Genomic DNA, 23273 nt, shown 5'->3' on the forward strand with positions numbered 1-23273 from the left:
CTTAACATACACAGAGAGAGATTAAAAATAACCATCCACGATGTTTTTGGACGCTTGGGGGGGGGTGGGCGGATAAAAAGTATTTCAGTTCATTCCACATTTTCTACAATGAATTAATAAATGCTACTTGGAAAGGACAAAAGAATCACAGTACACTTTCAAACTTGGTTAGAAAATAATGTTTAAAAACTTCGTAAGAGTGATTTGTAGGAGGCAAGGAGAAAAATGAACAATGTACAGTGGAAGAGAAGAACCGGCCAACTGGGCACCCGGTGGATTAGGAACCACAGGAGAGGTGAGCGAGATGACAACCTCCACTAGGCCTAGAGCGGCCCCGAAGAATAAAAGGAACTTCCGGGGCGGAGCTGTCTGAACCTCTCCCTTCCGCAGGGGAAATGTGGACTGCCTGCACTGTTAAGGTTCTCGATTGCTTGGCCTCTACTTCCGTTATTCTGAAACGGTGTCTGAGGTTGGGGGCGGCCATGGCAAAAAGCAAGTTTGAGTACGTGCGGGACTTCGAGGCTGACGACACCTGCCTCCCTCACTGCTGGGTGGTAGTGCGGCTGGATGGCAGGAATTTCCATCGGTGAGCTAACCGGGCTGGAGGCCGCGTGGCCCGCCAGCGCTTCCGGGGAGTCTGACTGCCCCGGCCATGGTTACCAGGGTAACGCGGAAGCCAATGAGCGCCCAGCGTGGAGCGTCTCCGTGCGAGTGTCTCCCAACCGGTTTGTGTGCGAGCTGGTCAGGGTAGTTAAAAAGGGCAAGGTGCTCCCCTAGTGAGGGGCTGGCCTGGAGCGCCCGCGTTAAGTGAGCAGAAACCAGTTAGCAAAGACCTGGTGGTGAAAAAACATCATTCTCGGCGCAATACTTAACTCTTCACCGTATTTCCCATCTATTCTGTTAGATATTTGAGTGCTGACTGTTCAGAGGCCGGAGTTCGCCTTCTTGTGGGCAACAATTTACAGTATAAGCGTGTTTCATTATCAGTAACAGGCCACATGGAATGAATTCGAGAAAGAAAAAAAGGAGGAATAAATGGAACGAAGATGGGAGTTTAATTTTTAGTAAATGCTACTTTATTAGTAATGTCAATTATTTTGTGTGTGTGTGTGTGTGATATTGGGATTGAACCCAAGGGCTATCATTGAGCTACATCCCCAGACCTCTTCTTATTTTTTGAGACAGGGTTTCGTTAAGAGACTAAGGCTGGCCTGAAACTTGGAATCCTGCCTCTTGTCTTCGGAGTTGCTGGGATTATAAGCGTGTGCCTCCGTGCCCAGCAATAATGGTCATTATAACTAACATATGTTGAGTACTTAATAGGAGCCAGTCATAATTATATTTTTATTTTCCCTTTATCTTAAGGACAGCTCATGGTTAAAACTCTATCTCCATTTCAAAGAAAAGAGAATTGAGGCTTAGAAATTATGTCCCTTTTTCTGTTGTTCAAGATTGTAGTTAGTAGCACTGCTACAGTATCTTCCTCTTGGAACTGCCTTTGTGATCTGTGTTAATGACAAAACTCTTGCTTCCATGCCCTTTTCCTGCTTCTCTTTCCCCTGTGAAGGTTTGCTGAAAAGCACAACTTTGCAAAACCTAATGACAGCCGTGCTCTCCACCTGATGAACAAATGTGCCCAGACTGTAATGGAAGAACTGGAGGATATTGTGATTGCATATGGGCAGAGTGATGAATACAGCTTTGTGTTCCGGCGGAAAAGCAATTGGTTTAAAAGAAGAGCCAGGTAATTTCATGGACTGTCTCCTTTCTTCAGGATATTTCCTATCAGCATCTATTTTTCTATTTATTTTGACTTATAGACCAGGAAGGATGATTGATCTGATGAGTGACAGAGACCATAAAATTGTAATATTAGTGATTCGTAGGTTGGCTTTAGCCAGTGTCTACATGTATTGGAGTATTATTTAAACTTTTTATTAAGGGACATCTCAGTATAAAATAGATAGATTTGGTATTTAATATGATAGTATTTTGAAACTTGTAAAAGAAATATAATGAATTGGTATGTTTTTAAAGCAGTGGTTTCGCTTTTCCAAAGACTAAAGATAATACAAAACAAAAACAGTTGAACCATAAATTTAAATCACATCTTACAGAGAAAAAATTAGCATTAGTAAATAATAGGACTGGAAGAAGGCTACACTTAAAACATATAACTGAAATATTAATATGTAACATATATAAAATATATTAAAATATGTAACTGAAATATTTTTCTCGGCCAAATGTATTTTATCTCTCAGTTTGCTGGAAACTTTGTGTAATCTCTCCGTAGCACCCACTGGCCCTATCATGGTATTGAATTGATATCGTACATTTTCTTTTCTTGCTCCACCCAACGTGCCTTACATTTGCAAGTAAGTTCATGACTCATGTGGCCTCCCAGTTCGCCTCCAGCTATGTGTTTTATTGGCAAGATTACTTTGAGGACCAGCCTCTTCTGTATCCCCCAGGCTTCGATGGAAGAGTTGTCGTGTATCCTAGCAACCAGACTTTAAAGGACTACCTCAGCTGGCGGCAAGCAGATTGTAAGTGGCACCAAATAAACGGATGTATTAAACCAATAATTCCATGTATTAAATGTCTCATTCTAATACAGGTTTGACTCACATGCATTTTGTTTGGAATGCAGTATTTTAAATATTTTTTAGTTAAATTTGGGAAATTTCATAAAAGCACTCTTATCTGTTTTTTGTTTTGTTTTTAATGGGAAGATAAGCAATACTGGGTCTGCATCTCTATTTAGTATTGACACCTGTGCAGTGGCAGCTGAATTTAAACACACATACACACACACACACAGGCAATGTGCCAAACAGTCTCTACCATTCCCTGTTGTTCTTCTGGGTTACCCATTGCTTTATATATCTGCAGTCACGCCAGACTCAGTGGGTATTTGAGTTGTGACCCAGGCCTTATGTGGCATTTTTTGATTTTACTAGAACTAGAAAAGAGATTGGAATAATATAAATCAATTAACTAAAAATATTCAGATTTGTATAAGGTATAACTGTGAAATGACCAAATAAAGCTGTTGTTAGGGAAATTTTTTTTGTCTACTCTTTCTATTCTTTGTTTTCTGGGAAAGACTGGGAAAATTATTAAATGTTTTTGAGATCTCTAAAGAAGGGAATGGAACTGTAGAAGTCCTTGAAAGGTGAACATTGAACAGAAATTGTGTATCTAATCATTACCATTTTGTTCTCCTCACAGGTCACATCAATAATCTTTATAATACAGTTTTCTGGGCACTTATTCAACAATCTGGACTAACACCAGTACAAGCCCAAGAGAGATTACAGGTATAAAGATGTTACTACAGTAATGCTTAGCTGGGGACAGTTTCATGTAGTCTCTCCCATAACATTTTTTAATGTTCCCTTTACATTCTTCTTTAGCTCCCTTAACAACTTCATTTGAAAGGGAATAAACATCATAGCAGCACCTCTGCTGCTTGCTTGCTCTGTAAAGCCTGATGAGTTACTGCTACTTCTCAGCCTCCTTGACCTCAGCTGTAAACTGGACTTCATGATATTGGCTCTACGCTCAGCTGCAGCCACTCTGCCTGCCCTCTTTAGACAGGGCCTGTGTGCTTCCTCACTCCCATCAGGCTTCTTCCCTCAATGCCAGGCTCTACAGGGCACCTGTCCTTTCTTGGGTGTAGAACCCCAATGTAAGAAGAGTTCATGCTTTGGGAACTAAATAACTATACTTCAATCATGCTTCAGTATAATTGTATCCTGTCTTGGTTCTTTATATGTAAAATGTATGAAAGAATAGTTCCTATGTCAGAGGATTGTGGTAGAAATTAAATGGTGTGATGCATGTAGCACACAGAAAGATACAAAGCACATTTTAAGTGCTTTATAAATACTGGATTTTATTATTAGATAATAGTGCTACTTGTTGGATGACTTGATTCTGAATGAGGTGATGTGTTATAACAGCTTCTAATATAATGGCCAATATGTTATAATTAGTAAATGGCTGCCATTATTAATACTACTAATGATGAAGATTTTTTATAGTAGATATATCCAGCTTGGAAGACCCTAGTTTAGGTTTTGATTCTCTTAGAAAAATAAAGACAACCTTCAAGCTTTGATAATTTGTATACTCAATCTACCTTTCTTCCTTCCTTTTCTCCCTTCTCCTCCCTTCCTGTCCTTTTTTGTAGTACTAGGTATTGAACCCAGGGCCTCACTAGGCAAGTACTGATCTACATCCCCAGCCTCTTTCTTTTTTTTTTCACCTTGGAGGCAGGGTCTCACTGAGTTACCCAGGCTGGCCTTCAAGTGGCCATCCTTCTTAGTCTCCAGAATAGCTGTGATTACAGGCAAGTGCCTCTGTATCCAGCTAGATAATCTTCCTAAGCTTCAGTTTTCTCATTAAAATGGAGGTGTTATGATGATCAACTACTGACTTACCAGTAGTTCCTATCCCCTCAGTCTTGAGTTGTGAATCCAGTGTTTGCTACAGAAGAGAATTTTATGAATATAGGCATCTAGATAAAAATGAAAATTCATTAGTAACTGTTTTGTAGCTCCTTCTGTTTCTTAATTGATTTGTAGGAGTTTAGACAGCATGGAGAGATACCACATTAAGAGTGAAGATACACAAAGTATTTTCTATCTGTTTGTTTCCTCAGGGAACTCTTGCAGCAGACAAAAATGAGATCTTGTTTTCTGAATTCAACACCAACTACAATAATGAGCCACTGATGTACAGGAAAGGGACTGTGTTGATATGGCAGAAGGTAATACTGTTATGTTCAAGGAAAGTGGCAGTCAGGGAAAAAGAGCCCATGCCATCCCAGGCTTTGTCCCCCCTGCTGCCTATATACTGATTGGACTCCTGTAGCTAAGATGAATTAGATCCTTCCCAAAAGGAGATGCTGTAGATTATTAATTTGGATACTGATTTTGTCACTCAGTCGTGGTCTGAAATATCCCTTAAGTAGATGTAAGTAGAAGCATGGGATTTTAAAATTTAGTATACGTACTTTACTGTATCGTAAGCACTCCCATATCAAACAAAAGTGTACGGTAAAGGTACAAGGAGTTTTGTACTCCTAGATCATTAAAACAATGCTTTTCCCCACACTGGATAATGCCATTAAATTGTCCATCCCATGACAACTATAATATGAGACACTAAGAGAAGTTGTGTATAAGGGTTTTTTCACTTCCAGAAATTTTATGAGATTAACATTCTGAAATGAGTGTGAACATTTACATAAATACTTAATTCCAGCAATATTTTCTTATCTGCTCTTGAGCATAATTATTTCTCTAAACTCATTTCCTTCCTTGCTATACAGTTTTTCTGAAATGAATGTTTTCAAGTAATACAGGGTACTTAAGAACAAGTCATTCCACTAACATCAGCCCTTTTATTAGTATTTTCAAAATACATTTGTTCTTTGGCACAGACTTGGTTGTGGGAGAGGAGAAATAACTTTATAGTCATTGCTAATAAGGAACATGAAATCCCTTTTTTTCCTCAGTTCACTTTTCAAATTATGGTAACAACCTCTTTTAGAATATTTTTAGTGGTAAAGAAGTTCTTGTAAACACATACGGTAATCATAAGTACAGCAAGTAAAAACGTGAACTTCCCCACATCTTCCCTTTAGCTCCCAAACCCTCTTCCGTGTTAACACTGTCACCACTTTAACATACCTGTAGGTGGATGAAGTCACGACAAAAGAGGTTAAGCTGCCAGCAGAAATGGAAGGGAAGAAGATGGCTGTGACCCGGATCAGGACAAAGCCAGTGCCCTTACACTGTGATATCATTGGGGACGCTTTCTGGAAGGAACATCCAGAGATCCTTTATGAAGACAGTTGACCCTCCGCTCTTCAATTCTGGTGTGCTTTACCCTGCAAGGCCCCCAGGTCTTCTTGCCTTAGGTGGCCCTAGCATTCCTGCCACCCAGAACTGTACCAGGAGTGACAGGACTTGAGTTGGGAGGGTGCAGGGAAGGAAGGGACAGGTGGGGGTGGTGTGACTTGTTCTGCTGAAGCAGAACACCTTTCGCAATGTTAGAACATGATTTCTGTGGGATTTTTTTTTTTTTTTTCAAAATTGTGGTACTATTTTTATAAAGCAAGAACTATTTAATGCCTTGCAAGATGAGTCATTTTTAGATTGTGGCATAAGTCTTATGAAAACCTGTCAGCTCTTTTCACCTATGATAGAAGAGAAGCCCAAACTTTACTCTCACCCACCTATTCTTAGAGAACCCAGTGACTTTGAATATGTCACCTATGCACCTATGTACTTGGATTATCTTTGATAGACCTGAAGATAAATATGGGCTAATACCTGTCTCGTGCTTCTTATTTCAGATATTCCAGGGAAAACTCAGGGCTTTGTGCCAGTCTCCAAGTCAGCAGCTTTTGGCTGAATAAATGAGTAGTGGTGTTAGGATACCCATGTGTTCACACTCCATGTACTGATTTTATGGAGTTGCCAACATGATCATCATCATCTTGCCAGAACATAGTTTCTAAAGCCACTTACCTTTTTCTAAGAAGTATATGTGAGAGAAAATATGCATGTATATGAGAAAAAGAAAATACGCGAGAATGAATAAGAATGGAGATCCATTTTATACTCCATATCCTCCAGATACTTAAGTTTTAAAAACAAGTTGCCTTCCAGTTCAACTTCCTGAAAAACGTTCACAAGTAGTTGCTACAAAAAATGACATCTGAATTCAAGAGCAGAGGGGTTAACATGCCCCTCAGGCAGGGATCAAAGGGAACCTAATAGATCCACCTGGTGGGGAGGTGGAAATAGAAGAGCTGCAGAGAACAGGAGCAGCCATGGCATGTTGCCGAGCTGCTGAAGTCTGAAGGGGGATGTCATGGGGATAGGTGGTGAGTAGCTTACATTTCCTCTTGTCCTTACTTTGTATCTTAGAGGAAGAGATTATTTGGTCCAATTAAGATTTAATTAAGAGACAGCCCATGTCCCAGTTGCTGGTCTTTCATTACAGAATTTAAAGCCAAGAAGAAAATGTATTTTTGAAAGTGTGATGGATGGCTTCATCCCATCTGTCGATGCCATTTTTTTCCTTCCTGTTCCCCCTACTCCACAGGAAAAGGATAAGTACCTCATGTTTGGTAATTGCTAAAATGTCTGGGAAAAAAAATAAAGACATCAATTTCCTTGGCCTATTTGTTTCTTATACAAATACAGTAAATAAATCTGACTTTTGTTACTATCTTTGGGTAAGCCAAAGCATGCAAATACATTTGTCATAGCAGATGTTCATGGACTTTTACATGTAAAAAGAAAAGTTTCTTGGGATGCTTATTTAAGTGGTGGTACAATCCCAGCAACTTGAGGGGCTTGAGGCAAGAGGATCACAAAGTTTGAGGCCAGCCTCAGTAACTTGGCAAGACCATGTCTCTCAATAGAAAGGGCTGGGAATGTTGTTTATAGGTAAAGCGCCCTTGTTTTAATCCCCAGTACCAAAGAAATAAATGCCTGTTTTATGATTCCCTTCATAAAAACTAGGGGTTTAGCAATCTGATTTTTAACCCCAAAGTCTGTTTATATGGTTGCTGATATACAGCCCTTTGGGCAAACAAGGTCCTCAGTATACTAATATGCTACATGAAGGAGTAAGAATGTAGCTCTTGATTAGCAAACAATGGTAATTTGGTAGCATTTTATGTCAAACATGGATAAGTAGGCATTAAAGTGCAAATTTTCAATACAAAAACAACCAGGGAAAATCTGTGTGATCTGCAGATCTTGTGAGACACCATGAAGACTGTCACTTGATTTTATCAGAGCATGTGGGACAAGCACTGATTTGTTGGACTGCCAGCAATTCCACAGCTTTTGAGTTTTTGTTCAGGCTGGAGGTTGTATTTATTTCATGTCCCAGCCTTTTTTATTTTTTATTTTGAAACAGGGTCTCACTAATTTCCCAGTCTTGCCTCAAACCTGTGATTCTCCTGCCTCAGTCTCCTGAGTGGCTTGGATTATAGGCATGCGCTGCCACACCTGGTCTGGCTGGAGATTTTAATAAGCCGGGCTTAATACTAACCATAAGGAAACTAGTAATTCCATTCATTACCTAGAAGCCATTGCTTGATGGTTATTTTATCTTTGTTGTGATATGTATTCGTTCCAATGCATATTTCAAAGTTTTATCAATTTTCATCTTGCTAAGGTGCTCTTCTCTATAGCATTCTCTTAGGCTTCCTTTCCAAATCTTAAACTGTACACAAAAGCAACCAGTGTAGAGTTAATACTAATTGATCGCAGTCTAGGAGAGTCGTTCTGGTTAGGGAAGAAATTTGTGTAGGTGACTGGAAACATTTTGGCCCTGCCGCCTGAGGAAATATCCTCTAGAGGAGACTGTCATTCTAATATCAAAAAACAAAACAAAGAAAAAAAAAAAAAACCCTGCTGAACTGAAGCTAAAAAGTAACAAGTTCAGTTCTATAAATTCTTGTTCCAGTTATTTTGCCATACTAGAAGAAGCGGTAAACAGGGGCAGATGGGGAGGGCACACCTGTAATCCCAGTAACTGGGGAAGCTGAGACAGAAGGATCTCAAGTTTGAGGCCAGCCTGGGCAACTTAGTGAGACTGTATCAAAACAAACAAAAAGGGCTGAGGATATAGCTCAGTGGTAAGCACCTCTGGGTTCAAACCCTAGTAAGAGAGAAAGGAAGGTGATAGAATTAATTTTCTTTTATACCTAGTTCTCTCCAGCCTTAGTGCAGATTTCTTTATCGGGGGTAAAGGGAATGTGGACTGGGATCCACCACCCTTCAGGGTTCCACTGTACACTTAAAACAGTGTTGGCTCACACATTTATCGTGTAATCTATATGCAGTACCTCTTAATCCTCAGGAAATTCTCAGGATGTTAAAATGCCGATTATAGGCTCCGCACCCCGGGGGATATGGAGTATTAACAAACCCCCTAAGTGATAATGATAGACGGGGAAACACCGCATTACAGCAGATAAAGCTCTGGTGACGGCGTGAACCGGTCGGCTGTGCGTGGAGGCAGAGCGAGGCCCCAGCCGGCTGCAGCCGCTTGCCACACCCCTCAGCAGGGGCCCAGCGCGGACAGATGCTGCCCCCCGGCGGTCGCGCCGGCGCAGTGCGACCCCGCGCCGCGGCTGCGCAGTGCCGCCCTCTGGCGGCTCCGCTCCTTCCTCCCATCGGCCTCGGCTTGCGGGCCTTTCAAACATGGAGGAGCGGGAGCGGGGGGCGAGGCCGGCTCTCGCCGGGAGCCCCGCGCGCCCGCCCAGCCCGCGGCTGGATGTCAGCTCTGACAGCTTCGACCCGATGCTGGCCCTGTACGCGCCCCGCCTGCCCCCCATCCCCTACCCCAACGCCCCCTGCTTCAACAACCTGGCCGAGTACGAGAGCTTCCTCCGGACCGGGGTCCGGGGCGGCGGGCGCGGGCGAGCGCGGGGCGCGGCCGCGGGCGCTGGGGGCCCCGCCGCCGCCGCCGGACCCCCGGGCAGGACCCGCCGCCGCCAGGACGCCCCCGCCCCGGACCCCGAGCGCATCCAGCGCCTCCGCCGTCTCATGGTGGCCAAGGAGGAAGAGGACGGGACCGCCGGGGCGCGCCGGCGGGGTCCGGGTCGCAGCAGGAAGGCGCCGCGCAACGTGCTCACGCGAATGCCCTGTGAGTCGGACAGGCCGGGGGCGGGGCCGCGCGCCGGGGGAGGGTCTGGGAGGGTCCGCCCGCGCGCGCCGCGGGGAGGGTCTGCCCGAGCCCAGAGGGGAACGCGGCTTGGGGCAGGTCGCCTGGAGTAGCCGGGGGTCCGCATGAGCAGTGGGGGCAGAGTGTTAAGGCTGTGCTGGCAATAAGGAGCCGTGGGCAGGGACTGCAGAGGTAAAACGGGTCCCCAGAAGTGGCGACGAGAGTGGTGAGCCCACAGAGAGGGTCTGCGGAAGAGATGGGGCACCGAGGGAGATGGTGGGGCCTGGACATAGATGAGTTTGGGGGACATCGTAAGGTCTGCAGAGGTGATGAGAGATCCAGGGCACCAAGGAGGTAGAGGAGGGCGCATTCAGGAGAAGTTGGGGGAAGAGCACAGCCAGTATTAAGGAGAGTATTTGAGCAATGGGATTTGGGGATCAGATGAAGTGAGGAGAGATGTTTGGATGGCACAGGGACATAATCTAATAACTCCTACACAGGAAGCGACAGCTCATTCTGGGGTGCAATAAGCTGGAGAAGGGCCGCAGGGTCTTGATACACATATGTTCACATTACTAGATCACAGGTGCTGGAATGCAGCAGGCACAAAATGCCACTAAAACACATGCGCTGCTTTACAGCCACGCTGCCTGACTGGGTGCAGGACTGTGTCTGTCGGGCTCCTATTACCATATGCGCAGGTTATTTTAAGTTCTGAAGGTGTAAATGGCACCGGGGAATTTCTTCCAGCTTCCTAATAGATCCTTAGAGTGCAGCTGTTAACAACAGAGGTTCTAATGTGTGAGTTAGGTCTTGTATAAGTAGAATAAGAACAACCCAGGGATGTATCCTTTGTCATCTGGCAAGCAGTTCTGACATCTGCCCTGTGAACACAATGACCTACTTAGCCATTCACAGCATCTGTATCCTGATAATTAAATTGTTATATTATTAAATAGTTTCCTTTTGAAAGGAGGGGTGTGCTATGCAAGAAGATTATTTAGCCTCATTCCTAGAAATTTCTTTATTAAGAGACAAGCATCCTGAAAAACTGTGTGCTGTTATGGGTGCCTTTGTTGGATGGCTTACTCAGCCAGAGCAGAGCATCCCTGCCCAAGTTAGGATTTACCTAGCTTGCTTACCCAGCAATAACACAAAAGGCTATGTTTTTGTTCCTAAAATGAACCAGTTTGAGGAACCTTATTTTGTCTGTATATTTTACTCCTATCAGGTTATTGAAATGAACACCAAGTCTCAGATTGTAACATTTATTTCCATTTTATCAGTTAACTGCTTTGCTACAGAGATTATCTAGGGAAAGAAATATTTCTATGGGTGGCTTTATTTAGCTGTACTATGTTGCATTCTACTATACTGGTATGTGAACACCAGATTTATCCTCTTCCCATGATTAAATATTCACTTGGAATCAAGATACTGTGCCCTAGTTATCCATAGATGGGTCAACATCCCAAAGAGTTGATGAGCTTCAGAAAGCAAAGAAATGACAGACACATGGGTGAGGATTAGATTTATTGAAAAAAAAAAAAAGTTCCTATAAGAGGTAAGCTTTAGGATCTGAAGTTAAGAAATGGCATGGTGGGGAAGTTTTGTGGGGGTTTTCATTTGTTTGTGTGTTTTAATCAGGCTATTTAGAGTAATTTACCTGTAGTGAAAACTCCATCTTTTTTAAGTGAGTTTTACAGATGTGAAAACCTCCTAGGTTTCCACACTGACTCCTCCAGCTTCTGTTTTACTTTAGGTAAGTTACTTTAAACTCTTAGGCCTCAGTTTCTTGATCTGTAGAATGAAAACAGTAATATCTAGGCAACACTCTCAGGATTAGATTGTTTAACATATTTAAAAGCATTTAATGCTCCTTAGTACATAGGGAAATTTTCAATAAATGTTAAATGTCAATGTTATTGTGGGTTGTTGTTGCAGTTGTTACTTTTAAATTGTCATGATTAAATGCCCCAAGTCAGAATGTGTTTAATTTGCCTATATTGAGAGTTGGCTTCCTGTTTGAGCAAATTACTTAAATGTTTCAATTGGGGTGAAATAAGAGTACCTATGTGTTAGAATTGTTATGAGGATTAAATAATGTAGGTAAAGTTAAACTTACCAGAGTGCCTGGTTCACACATAAGGCCTAGTCATGGATGATAATGTTGCTGGCAGCAGTGAAAATAATGTTGTTGTGAATGTGAGTTAGGAGAGCAGGCAACTTGTAATAAGCCAATCAGCTGATAAGGCTCTGGACTGACCTGTGCTGTGGAATGAGATAGGACAGGTCTTAATTTTGAGAATCTGTCATCTGAACTTAGTGATGACCACAGATGGAGAAGAAAGTGTCAACTCAGTTTGTAATGACATAAGCGAAGAGTAGTGGTGGCAATAGAGAAGGGGATTTAGAAGAATAACCTTCTTCAAAGCTAAGGCTTTTTTTTTGTCATACTAAGTTTTAGAAACCTATTTCATATCTGGTGGAAGTCTGTCACAAAGAGACACAAAGAGAATGTACATTCTGATTCAGAATGGGGAGATCATTTTTGCTTTTACAGTTTACTCTCATAGGTGGTGCTAGTGTTGTATTTTTTATCACACAGGAGAGAAATGTTCCCTGGAATTACTCCTTGTTAAATCTTGGAAGAAAAATTATCAAGGGAGAATAACAGATGTAAGAGCTGAAATCCCAAGTTTGCCGTTTATTTAATTAGATCAGTTTCCAAGAAATTGAATTGTAGAGAATTATTCCTGAAATTAATCTAGAAGTCATTCTAACCTGGGGAATCCTTAACCTTTAAGGAAAAGGTACTAACCAAGGTCATGCGTTAGTTGTAGTGACCTGAAAGTTGTTTACAATGCCTGATTTAGCACAGCGTGTAACATACGTGCAGATATATGCAGATAGATGTGTGTGCACACACACACCCTTATCAGAGTCTCAAAGGACTTCAAAACATTGCTAGAAGAAAGGTAGATGATGAAGGTCAGACCAAGGATTTCCTGTTCCTTTCCATCATTTCTGCCATTTTGCCTGTTTATGATAATTTTCATGCTGAAGTAAACTCCTGTTTTTCATCTGTTAAGTAATTTTCTCCCAAGAGTGTTTTCTTTCATTAATCATGACCATCATTTATATGCCAACTCATGAATGAGGGTGAAGTAGTCAAGAGGAACTAAATTAGTGGCAGTGCAGGACTGTACTCTTGGATGCCATCGGAAACAAAAGAAGTATATTTTCTTTTTGTTTACTATCAATGACAAATACTATCTAAAGAATTTTGCCTTGCAAATTTAGGAGATCCTGTATATGGATGTATATGTTGGGGGAGAGAGGTTATATATACTAGAGCCAGCATATTGTGAGAGCTAAATTAACATGAATTTAAAAATATCCATCCTTTTTTCCAAGCTCTGAAAAAATAATCCCTCAAAATAAAAACTGAAATTTGGGCCAGGCATGGTGGAGCACGCCCATAATCCCAGTTACTCCCGAAGCTGACGCAGGAGGCTAAGCATGGACAACGTAGGCTTTATCCCAAAATAAAATTTGAAAACAAGGGCTGGAGATAAAGCTCAGTGGTAGAGTGTTTGCCTGGCATGTGTGAAGCCCTGGGTTCCATCCCTAGTACCTCAAAAATATAAACAAATGAATAAAAGCTGAAATTTGAACTGGGCATCCAGGTTAGCAGTGGAACACTTGCCTAGCGTGTGCAAGAACCTAGGTGCCTCCCCAGTACCCTACAAAGTAAAATGCTGAAATTTACAGTCCCACCCTTATTCCTTTGAATTGTCATATTGTTCTCGTCACACGATGCTCATAAGCAGTCTCATTGGAGCCCTTTATGCTATCAAGTACTGGAATGCAACCAGGGCTTTTCCTCCTAGTATAAATAGGCTGTGCATTGAAACTCCAGGGGCTCCAGAGCTCATGCATGGAGCAGCTTAGGTTGGTGGGACCTAAAGGCATTGTCTTTGAGAGGATGGCACAGGTTTAAAGGCAGATATGTTACACAGTTTATTTCCTTCAGACCTGTGAATAGGGTTTTCAGTTCTTGGGAAATCTCAAGCTATATATGTGACATCATGAGTCTTATACTGAAAAGAGTTGTCTAAAAGCACAGAATTGAGGCACTAGCTGCTGACCTGTATATTTAATGTGGTATTTCAGTTTTTGCCTGCAGAAGTTCTTAAATGATGACATAACTTAGAATCAGTGACATCACAGAATGAAGATACGTAGGTAGCAGAACGTTGAGACAACATCCCTATGCGTGGCTGATTTGCATTGTGTTGGAGCAGTCTCATTTTAGTGTGTTGGCTGTACTAGCTGTGTTGCTCATTGGGCTTTCCAGTTCCGACAGTGAGGTTGTCACTGTGCTTCTTGTATTGCTGGACGTGGCGGAGTGGTCTTGGCTTTAATTCTGGAATTAATGAAGGCAAATGTTCTTGCTGTACTGACTCTTTTTTCTTGTTTCAGTGCACGAAGGCAGCCCTCTGGGTGAATTGCATCGTTGTATCCGGGAGGGGGTGAAGGTGAATGTTCACATCCGCACTTTCAAGGGACTCCGGGGCGTCTGTACAGGCTTCCTTGTCGCATTTGACAAGTTCTGGAATATGGTAATGAACCTTTTTTAAGGGGGCTGGAGAACCTACTAAAGATGAAATCTTTCATGTCTATAGGACCTGAGAAACCTTATTAAGCAAAATCAACAGAATAACTTCTTAGAAGACCTAAAATCTTTACACACTCTTGGACAAAAGCAACAAGTTATTTTTATTGCTTCCTTTTCCTTAAGATAGTGGGTACTCAACCAGGGCAATTTTGTTCTTCCCTTCCTCCCAGATACTTGGTAATGTCTTGGGATACTTTTTCTGACTCTTACATTTGTGGGGATGGTGCTACTGGCACCTAATGAGTAGAGGTCATGGAATGGATGCTGCTAAATATCCTTCAGTACAGAAGACATCCATACATAACAGCCACCTGGTCCAAAATGTCATTACTGTCAAAGTTGAGAAACTCAGCCTTAAGGAATAATTATTTTATCTACTTAGTGATTTTAAATTGATTTCTTACCAGCCATTCTTTAATTTATTTAAAAATATTTATTGACTTCTCATTTTGACTAAGCAGACATGGTAGTAGTTGCAGAAATTTCAGAAATGAATTTCACTTTACAGAGTTAGGGAAGATAGCTAAGGATAGGGTGAAGCAGACATTAATAAATGAAGCACTCTGCTTGGTGTTTCCTCAGGAGTGTCCAGGCATTGTAGAGACTTACTGTCTCACTCGACGTTTATAGGAGAGAAGGGGTATGTTGTAGCACTGTGGTAATAATGAGACAGTCAACCAAGAACCACCAGGGTTTTCCCGTTTCTTTTCCTTCTTTTCCATCTCCAACTTTCCTTTTTAACTCTCCCCATCGGTGCATTTTCCTGGATAATACCATAGATGCTAACATTTACTGAGTACTTGCTATGTGCCAGATACTGTACTAAAGGCTTTATATATTAATGAATGAATTGTAGGCTTTATTACTGTTCATTTCACAAATGAAGAAATTGAGTCTAGAGAAATTGCAAGATTGCTTCCAGGTCACACATTAGTAAATGGAAGTACCAGACTTTATTCTGGGACTTTCTGACTCCTAAGACTATTCTTTCAGCCATTACAGAATTCGAATTCTAGTTTCTAGTCTTACACCTAACTTCACCTCGTGATGGCTGAATGACTCTGGAGTTTCTGCTTTCTCATTTCTAAAATGTAGGAAAAAATTCTGTTATTATACTGTTACCTAAAGGGAAAGGATTTAAAAGGATATACTTGTTGATGGTAATAATAATAATAATTTGTAATAATCATATTACAAATGTAGCTATCAGCTTAAATTCATAGGGTGATTTACATCTCACTTGATCCTGACAGTTACCCTGTGAAGTTGATCTCAGTGATGAAATCTCACCAGTAATCCTGGTTGAGCTCTGCTAATTGCTATCATATTACACAGAAACTGAGGAGAGTAAAGAAGCAGTAGTGTTCCTCAAAGTGTAATGCTATCCTGCATCAGAATTACTTGGGGTTTCTGGTTTTAAAAAAAGGGCTATGTCCCATACATACTGGAACAGAGTCTCTAAGAATAGACTTGAATTTTTTTTTGTATTTTAATAGGCTTCTGGATCTCTCTCTCTCTATATATATACACACACTGAAATTTAAGAACCTGTACCATGCACTCGTAAAGGCCCTTACCATTCATAGGAGAAACTCATGTTCTTATATGGTGATAACAGCTTGGAAATCCTAAGCAGAGGGTGTTAGAAATTACTATGTTCTGTCCAAGAGCAGAGTCACCTGTTAAGTTAGTTCTGCTACAAATAGATATTACTCTAACCTTCCCACTGAAAGCAAAAAAGTAATATTTTTAATTCTGCCTCTCCCCCCACCCTTTGAATCATTCCTCTAGGCACTTACTGATGTGGATGAGACCTACCGAAAACCTGTTCTAGGCAAAGCGTATGAGCGGGATTCTTCGTTGACTCTCACTAGGGTAGGCAGTTTCCCCTGACTTCCTGGATACCCATCCTGCTTAGGATTTAAGATCACTGAGCCCAGGGATCAAAAGCTCTTCTGCCTGTACCAGGGTCTTCATTAGTCTCTCATCTCATGCTTTCAGCTGATCTCAAATGCATATGTGCTTCTCACCTGCATATTTGAGAAAACAAGTTACCTTTTATAAGGCTTAAAAGTCTTCCAGGTTTATACCACAGAAATAAACAGATTCCTTTTCTCTTGACATACTTAATGATTTATCCAAATTATGGCTGAAAATAGAAAAGTCATTACTAACTTTAAAAATTGCAATGCATGGAGTCTACAGGGCATAATTAAGGAATCTGAGCTTTTTCTGTGTGTTAAAAAAGGGAGATTGAAGGCTAAAGAGAAGGCTAATGTTTGTCATTGCTTTCCTCATAGCTATTTGATCGGCTGAAACTTCAAGATTCCTCCAAGAAGGAAGCAGATTCTAAGTCTGCAGTTGAAGACTCCACTCTGTCCAGATACTCCCAAACATCCACTTGGAAGGTGGCTTCAGTGTGGGGAAGAGGAGACACTGACCGGGGCTCACGCAAGCGTTCCCGCTCTGTCCCTTCTTCCCTGCAGGCATCTGCAAGGGAGGAGTCCAGATCAGAGCTGTCAGGGAGGACTACACGGACAGAAGGGTCCAGTACGGGAGGTACCTTTTCCAGGGCTACCACCCTTTCCAGGAGCCAATCCCGTAAAAAAAAGCGAAAGCCCAAGGTGGATTACCAGCAGGTATTCACCCGACACATAAATCAGATTTTCATTCGAGGTGAGAATGTCCTGCTGGTTCACCTCGCACAGTAACCAGCTCAGCCTCACTTGAGCTTTGGTTTTTAAAAATAAAGTGCATGAATTGCTACTCTGCTGTATCTTAGTATCCCAAGGAAACCCTGAATTGGAATGCTTCCCTCTGGTACTGCACCTGCAGAGGACAGAGCAGGCTCGACCCTCTGGATGATGAGATCAAGGGGAGGATAGGCCTTAATGAGGGTGGGCATGTGAGTTACTGTCAAGACAGAAGCCATGCTTAGGTACACGGCATCTGACTGGGTGTCATGGTCTACTTCACACTCTCAGACCAAATGTAAGATCTTCCATTTGACTTAGGGTCACAATATAAGTGGAATTCATTCTTCAGAGATTATAGAAAAATGTCTCAAAAAGAATTCTCATTTTTAAAGCTTGTATCCTGACTAGTCATAAATTTGACTCTATAAGTAGCAATGTAAATTGCCCCAGAGACCTGCACCCACCTCTTGTAACTGACCTGTGAATTTTGCTCTACACCATTCTCTCTTGATCAAGAAATGAAATTTATTATCTTTGAATATCTGTAAGATCTAGGAAAGTTACCAACTAACATAGAGGTGAAATTTAGGTAGGTTAGATTAGTGTGCTCAAAGCAGGCAGCAGTGAATGCTGCTCTGCTCCCTCTCCTTGTTGTAGAAAGAATGCAGGACCTCATCAGTCTTCCCCTAACCAGAGGTAGCCTCTGCAAACAGCACACCAGATGGGACCGTCACATGCTTGTGTGGTGGCTTCTTGTCCTTCTGACTTCTGTGGCATGGTGCTAGTGCATGTACCCTGTGGTATTACCCTGCTGTACATAGTGTGAACTGTCCTGTGAGCTTTGTGGCAGGAGACTGTGACCTTCATATCTGGTTTCAAAGAGTTCTTCATGAACTCAGTAACACACATAACATGGCTGAGAGTCCCCTTTCCAGGCGGGGCTGGCCTTGTGTAGAAAATCTTTCAGAATGATTTTACCAAGAATTAAGGATGGTAGTTTTATTCCCACATGTCAGGCCAAAGAGAGGCTTACAAAGTACAGTGGGTGGTGTCTAAAGAGACACCTCACTTACAGCCCTGCTTGGGTAACAGGAAACCACAGGACCTGGGAATGCTCCTACTTGAATCATTATGTGCTTTTTCAATCAACAGTGCAGAATAGGCTGCATCTTGACACAGACTGTTAGGCAATATTGACTTTTTATTAGTTCATATTTGTTTTATCTTAGATAACTTATGTTCAAAGTGAGAATAAGAAATAACTAACCAGTTAAAATATATGAAAAGAAGAATTTCCCCTGCTCTACTTGTTTTGTCCTTGGATAAGCCTTCTGAGAAGCAGGGTGAATGAAGTTTAGGGAGCTGGGACACCTGTTCTTCTGCTAGCTGGACCACTGGCTTACCAGACAATGAAAGGTGAGCAGATTGAACCCCTCTGTGCCTCAGTTTCTCCCATTAGACACCTACCTCACAGGGGCATTGCGACAAAGAATTTTAGGAAGGCATTTTACAGCCTCTAAACATGTTTAAGTGCCATGAACAATTTTTACAATCTCTATTTCATAGCTCTGTAAGAATTCTATGTCTTATGAGCAAGGCAGGTGCTATATGAACAAGGAATCTTCCTAGGTGACATACTATGGTCTAGTAATTATTATCGGAAGGCAGAGAAACTTCAGGAGCTGTTATCCATATTCCATTCCATCCTCTGGAGGGACAGTGGAAGTTCTCAGAAGAATATCTTCAGTTAAGAGAAGAGCGACCTTTTTTGCTGCTCCCCCCACATCTCAGCCCCCACCTTTTTCTGACAATTATCAGAAAACATTCCCTTGAACTTTGCAAGGGGTTTATATGATAGTACCAAAGGGAGAATGAGCATCTAAAGATGGCAGGTCCCCAAAGGGGAATTTGCAGAAATTTTTTTTGTTTTATATTTACTTGTTTTTATTTTTAAATGCACATTAAAGTGTACTCTAGAGCCAGATCAGATGCTCTAAAGTTTAAAGAGGTTCCAGATCACAAACTCAAGTTAACAATTTTCTTTGGAATTAACCAGTCTAAATTCTCTTCTAAATAGTTTGTCCAAAAGTCTTATTTTCCAAATAAATAGTTGTGCTATTTAATCATCAGGCTATCCTGCCTATCTGTATTTCTATGTGACTGTCTTCATCTGCCTGCCTGCTTGTCCCTCATTTAGAAACCATATTACAGTTTTCCCAATAATGTAGACATTTGGAATCAAAGGGAATATAATCAGTGTCCATTCATTCTAGTACCTAGTTAAATCTAACCTGATTTGTTTTAAACGTGCCAATTTTTATGTTTATGTATAACTTTCATATATCCACATAAGGATTGATTTACTATTTTCTCCCCGCATGACAGTTCTAAGAAAAATATTTTTGAACTGTGCAATATACCAGATATGCCATATGAGCCCATTTATTTGCTTGGACAGTGATTCTGGAATGAATACTACCGAGTAAATGTGATATTTCATACAAATAATGATAATTATTTTTAGAGAAGTCAGTTCTTTTTAATTATTCCTTCCTCTTTATCATTGGAGAAATTTTTTAAAAGAAGAAAATAGGTCCTAATAATATATTGCTGCTAAAACAATGTGATCATCTAGGCCATTATAATACATTGCTCTGGAGTCGGAGGGAGTAGCTCAGTGGTAGTGTGTGTGCTTAGCTTAGCATGTGTAAGACCCTGGGTTCTATACCCAGCACCTTAAATAAATAAATAAATAAATATTTTTTAAGTTGTTATAGAAATAACTGAAGTCTTCCTCAGGAGAAGGAAAGGGCAAAGTAATGGTAGAGCGCAGGCACCCTCCTCCCCCAACTCACCTGGGATGGGCCCTACACAGCTGAAATGCAGAACTGGTCTCTAATACTCTCCAAGGAATCCAGCTTGGGAAGCTCGTTAAGAACTGTACATATTTTTGAATATCCAACTTTTGTTCTTCAAAGTAATCTCTAGGCACACAAATATGTTTCCAAGACAATTCACAGGACATACCTGTGCCATGAGGAAGGCTTCTCAGGAGTATTCAGCTTTGTTAGAGAGTAACAAGTGATTAAGAAATTCAAGATTTGGTTTCACGCTTAGAACAATTTCAGGTGCCGTTCTTTGTACACAGAAGCAATTCTACTGCTTCACCATTAGTAGAACTTGCACTTGGTGGTTGTTTTCATATTGGGGAAGCATTTCTGCTTCCTTTCAGGGGACCGTCTTGTGCGGAGGCAGGCAGCTTTGGACCAGTCAGCACCTTACTCAATGTGCCTGGGAGACATTGACCTTAAGGTCTAGGTGCATAGAAAAAAACACCTCTACATCCTGCACATCCAGAGAAATGACAAGTCGTACCCCATTTGAGTACAATGAATCAAAATGCATTCTGCTATCATGTCTAACTAAATAGAACAATTTAAAAAAACATACCTGTGCTACAGGCAGATCAGGAGCAGCTTCTGCCCCAGTGGTGTAAAGGCCAAGCAGTACCTGCAGAGATGTCAGGTCATGTATGACCTGCCTCCATCCCACAAGCCTCACAGGCGTCTGTACCTCTCTACCCCTTGAGGAAAAAGAACTAGAAACCTAACTTGATACAGAATGGACATTTGTATTTCTATTTGCACTACTCCTTTAGCAGCTCACATGGGCAAAGTCATGAAATAGAATTGGTTCTATAAATTGCTTTAAATTTTCTCTAAATTTTGCCTTTAGGAAAAAATTAAAATTCTTCAAAGACAGCTAGCTGTCATTGGTGCTGCCCCAGAACTTCTCTTTCTTTTACTTATTTTTTCAGAATGAAATGGTTGCTGTGGAAAGGTCAAGGTTCATATAAGAGAAGAGTATCATGGTACAAATATAATAGTTTTGCAACTGTTTCAATTTTTCTTTTCCCTTGCCAGACACAGTGCAGCCAGCCCCATTTCAGTAACTTGTGTTCTCAGATCTGCGTTTCTCTTCTCCCAGAAGGCCTTTCTTAGTGGTTGTAAAGCAAACGCATCGGATTGGGGCCCACGTTGCAAAGGTGGGCAGTCTGTCACTACTTTCTGGCAAGTTGAGCTTATGGATTTAAGATAAGCCTTTGGGGTTCCTGTCACCATTTTCTGTCCTCTGAAGAAGGGTTGGGCCTCCTTTACTCTCAGTGTTTTGAGTATTTTTCAAATGTTTGTAAGTTCTCTTGCACTCTTCTAATAAAAATGAAAGCTCTCTGTCAAGAAATGGCTTTGGATGGCTCAGAGATCTAGGGAAGGAAACATAAGTACACCTGAGACTTTCAGTTGGTTTTTTATTTATTTAGAATAAAAAGTAGTTTGATAAGCTACCAGAGTTACTGCTCCTTTAAAAACACTCTCTGAAAAGATGGGAACTGTCCCTTAGGAAAGCTATAAAAGCTATTCCCAATACATTGCAATTGCTTTTGATTTTTAGTCCTTTGGAGCAAATATCTGATGTTATGTCTGATGTGATGTTTTTAGATCTGTGAAGAAAATGTCTGAAAATTTTTAGGGGTATTATTTAAACTCTGATTATCTGGCTGTATTATGTGGAGCTAGGTTTTAGGGCAGCTACTCACTTCTTTTCCTGTTGTCCTGACAGTAAAGCAGGTAGTGAGCCATGTCTTTAAAACTAATTTGCTTATTCCACACTGACATCTGAAGACGTCAGCCTTCTGTTGGGCAACCCGGGGGATTCCCCTGTACACCATGACTTATTAATGTTTTTTAGACAAGGCTAAAGCTGAGTGACTCTATGTGTTTGTAGTTTCTGTATTCATATACCAGCTGCTAAAAGAAAAACCGTGAGTGTAATCTCATCTTTATATTGCTCCTAATTGTTAATTGAAACCCTTCCTGTTTGGGGAGGATTGCTGCTAATAACATCAGTTTGCAATGTTAAGCTTTAGATATGTGTCATATGGGCGTCTGGAAACTGTAATAAATATGATTGATTTAATGTACTGACTGCTTTGTCTCTGCTGATTTTGAGGGGCAGTGGGGAGTCAGGGCAGTCCATTCCCAGGAGCAGAGGCCTGTCTAGAAGGGTAAAGCATCTGGAGCCTTCTGTAGTCGCATCATTGTGACCCTGTGTCCTTTCTGTACCACAGCACACACAGCTAGGTCACCATTCTCAAGGTATTTTTCCCTCCCTCCAAGTTTATTTGAAGTTCATGCTTAGAAAAGTAACTCAGTCCACATTATGAATTTTCTCTTCCAAGCCCCCAAGCAAGGGTAACTGCCGTGAGAATTTATTGTGCTTATTGGCATTAAGCCATTCTCTTTGTGATCTACTGAAGTCACTATTGATTTTGCTCCCCTCTGAGTGTTTTAGCACATTTGCCTAATTGATCCTCAGTTTTCCAGAAATACGTGTTTGCCTCAGCTTTCCTCTGTGCATGTACAAGAAGCTGAGCTGCCCAGCTTTTTGTCACATTGATTACTTGCTCTCTTCCATGTGCTTCCAGAACTAAGTCACCTGGTAAGGTGAACAAGTAAAAGCATGTTGATTGTTAGAGGGGAAACCAAGTTAACTGTTGAGATGAGATGCAGCTCCCCACTTGAGAGGACAGTTAACTTGGGCTCAGCCCAGCACTTGACCTTTCGAACCACCACAGTGGAGGAGGGTGGAGGCAAGACCCAGAGGCTTTAGTTCTGGTCCCTGCCTTTTTGTTTTGTATTGTAGAGACTTCTGATTAGAGGAGAATGTCCTCACGGATAAAAATAAGGCTCAAGAGAGCGCTGACTTGAAATTTTAGGAATACAGTGAGGTTTAAACGTGGGCAAGGGAGTGGAGGCCCGTGGAATGAGACACATTTTTGTCTCCTGTTTTTCCTGGATAGAAGTGGCAAGAAACAAAAACTTTCTTGCCAATCACATTCTCTCCTCGGATCTAACGAGGTGTTTTCCAGTCTGCTTAGTTGCCACTAGGTGGCAGTGGGTTAAAGAAAACTGCTTAACTGGAGATCCTGGGAGGAGCCGCATCTCCTGCTGCAGTTTGTAGTTGGATGCTCACCAGTCAGCACTGAGATAATCAAGGCGGAAAAAAAAAAAAGCCGTATTCAACCAAGTGACGATATGGACACTTGGTACCAATGTTGAAGTCACCTACTCTGAAGCCCAGGAGTCTGCCGGATGGCACTCTGGTTGTAAATGTGCTTGGAGTGCACGGTAGAA

The 23273-nt window shown here is 41.5% G+C and overlaps 2 protein-coding genes across 4 annotated transcripts; both read left to right on the forward strand.

Annotated features, from left to right (window-relative positions):
- Positions 1-394: 394 nt before the first annotated feature.
- On the forward strand, positions 395-7201 carry Thg1l (tRNA-histidine guanylyltransferase 1 like). Of its 3 annotated transcripts, XM_047555816.1 has the most exons (7): positions 395-586; positions 1568-1744; positions 2297-2378; positions 2456-2549; positions 3235-3323; positions 4670-4777; positions 5709-7201. In XM_047555816.1, exons 1-7 carry the CDS (start codon positions 396-398, stop codon positions 5868-5870), a joined length of 903 nt encoding a protein of 300 aa, XP_047411772.1. In that variant the 5' UTR covers position 395; the 3' UTR covers positions 5871-7201. The 3 variants fall into 3 exon arrangements, with proteins under 3 accessions (XP_047411772.1, XP_047411773.1, XP_047411774.1); XM_047555817.1 differs by lacking the exon at positions 2297-2378 and having other exon boundaries at positions 2380-2549; XM_047555818.1 differs by lacking the exon at positions 2297-2378 and having other exon boundaries at positions 451-586; positions 2475-2549.
- Positions 7202-9240: 2039 nt separating this feature from the next.
- On the forward strand, positions 9241-22051 carry Lsm11 (LSM11, U7 small nuclear RNA associated). The gene is made up of 4 exons (XM_047554681.1): positions 9241-9687; positions 14191-14330; positions 16178-16261; positions 16687-22051. Exons 1-4 carry the CDS (start codon positions 9243-9245, stop codon positions 17095-17097), a joined length of 1080 nt encoding a protein of 359 aa, XP_047410637.1. The 5' UTR covers positions 9241-9242; the 3' UTR covers positions 17098-22051.
- Positions 22052-23273: the final 1222 nt, after the last annotated feature.

Source organism: Sciurus carolinensis, chromosome 6, assembly GCF_902686445.1.
Source record: "Sciurus carolinensis chromosome 6, mSciCar1.2, whole genome shotgun sequence".
Lineage (NCBI taxonomy): Eukaryota > Metazoa > Chordata > Mammalia > Rodentia > Sciuridae > Sciurus > Sciurus carolinensis.

Excerpts from the sequence above, each read along its gene's own strand:
- Thg1l (XM_047555816.1), top strand. The coding sequence starts at position 396 with ATGTGGACTGCCTGCACTGTTAAGGTTCTCGATTGCTTGGCCTCTACT. Across the intron at positions 2,379-2,455 it reads AACGTGCCTTACATTTGCAA|CCTCTTCTGTATCCCCCAGG; the intron begins GTAAGTTCATGA and ends TTTGAGGACCAG. Across the intron at positions 2,550-3,234 it reads CAGCTGGCGGCAAGCAGATT|GTCACATCAATAATCTTTAT; the intron begins GTAAGTGGCACC and ends TTCTCCTCACAG.
- Lsm11 (XM_047554681.1), top strand. The coding sequence starts at position 9,243 with ATGGAGGAGCGGGAGCGGGGGGCGAGGCCGGCTCTCGCCGGGAGCCCC. Across the intron at positions 9,688-14,190 it reads CGTGCTCACGCGAATGCCCT|TGCACGAAGGCAGCCCTCTG; the intron begins GTGAGTCGGACA and ends TTCTTGTTTCAG. Across the intron at positions 14,331-16,177 it reads TTGACAAGTTCTGGAATATG|GCACTTACTGATGTGGATGA; the intron begins GTAATGAACCTT and ends TCATTCCTCTAG.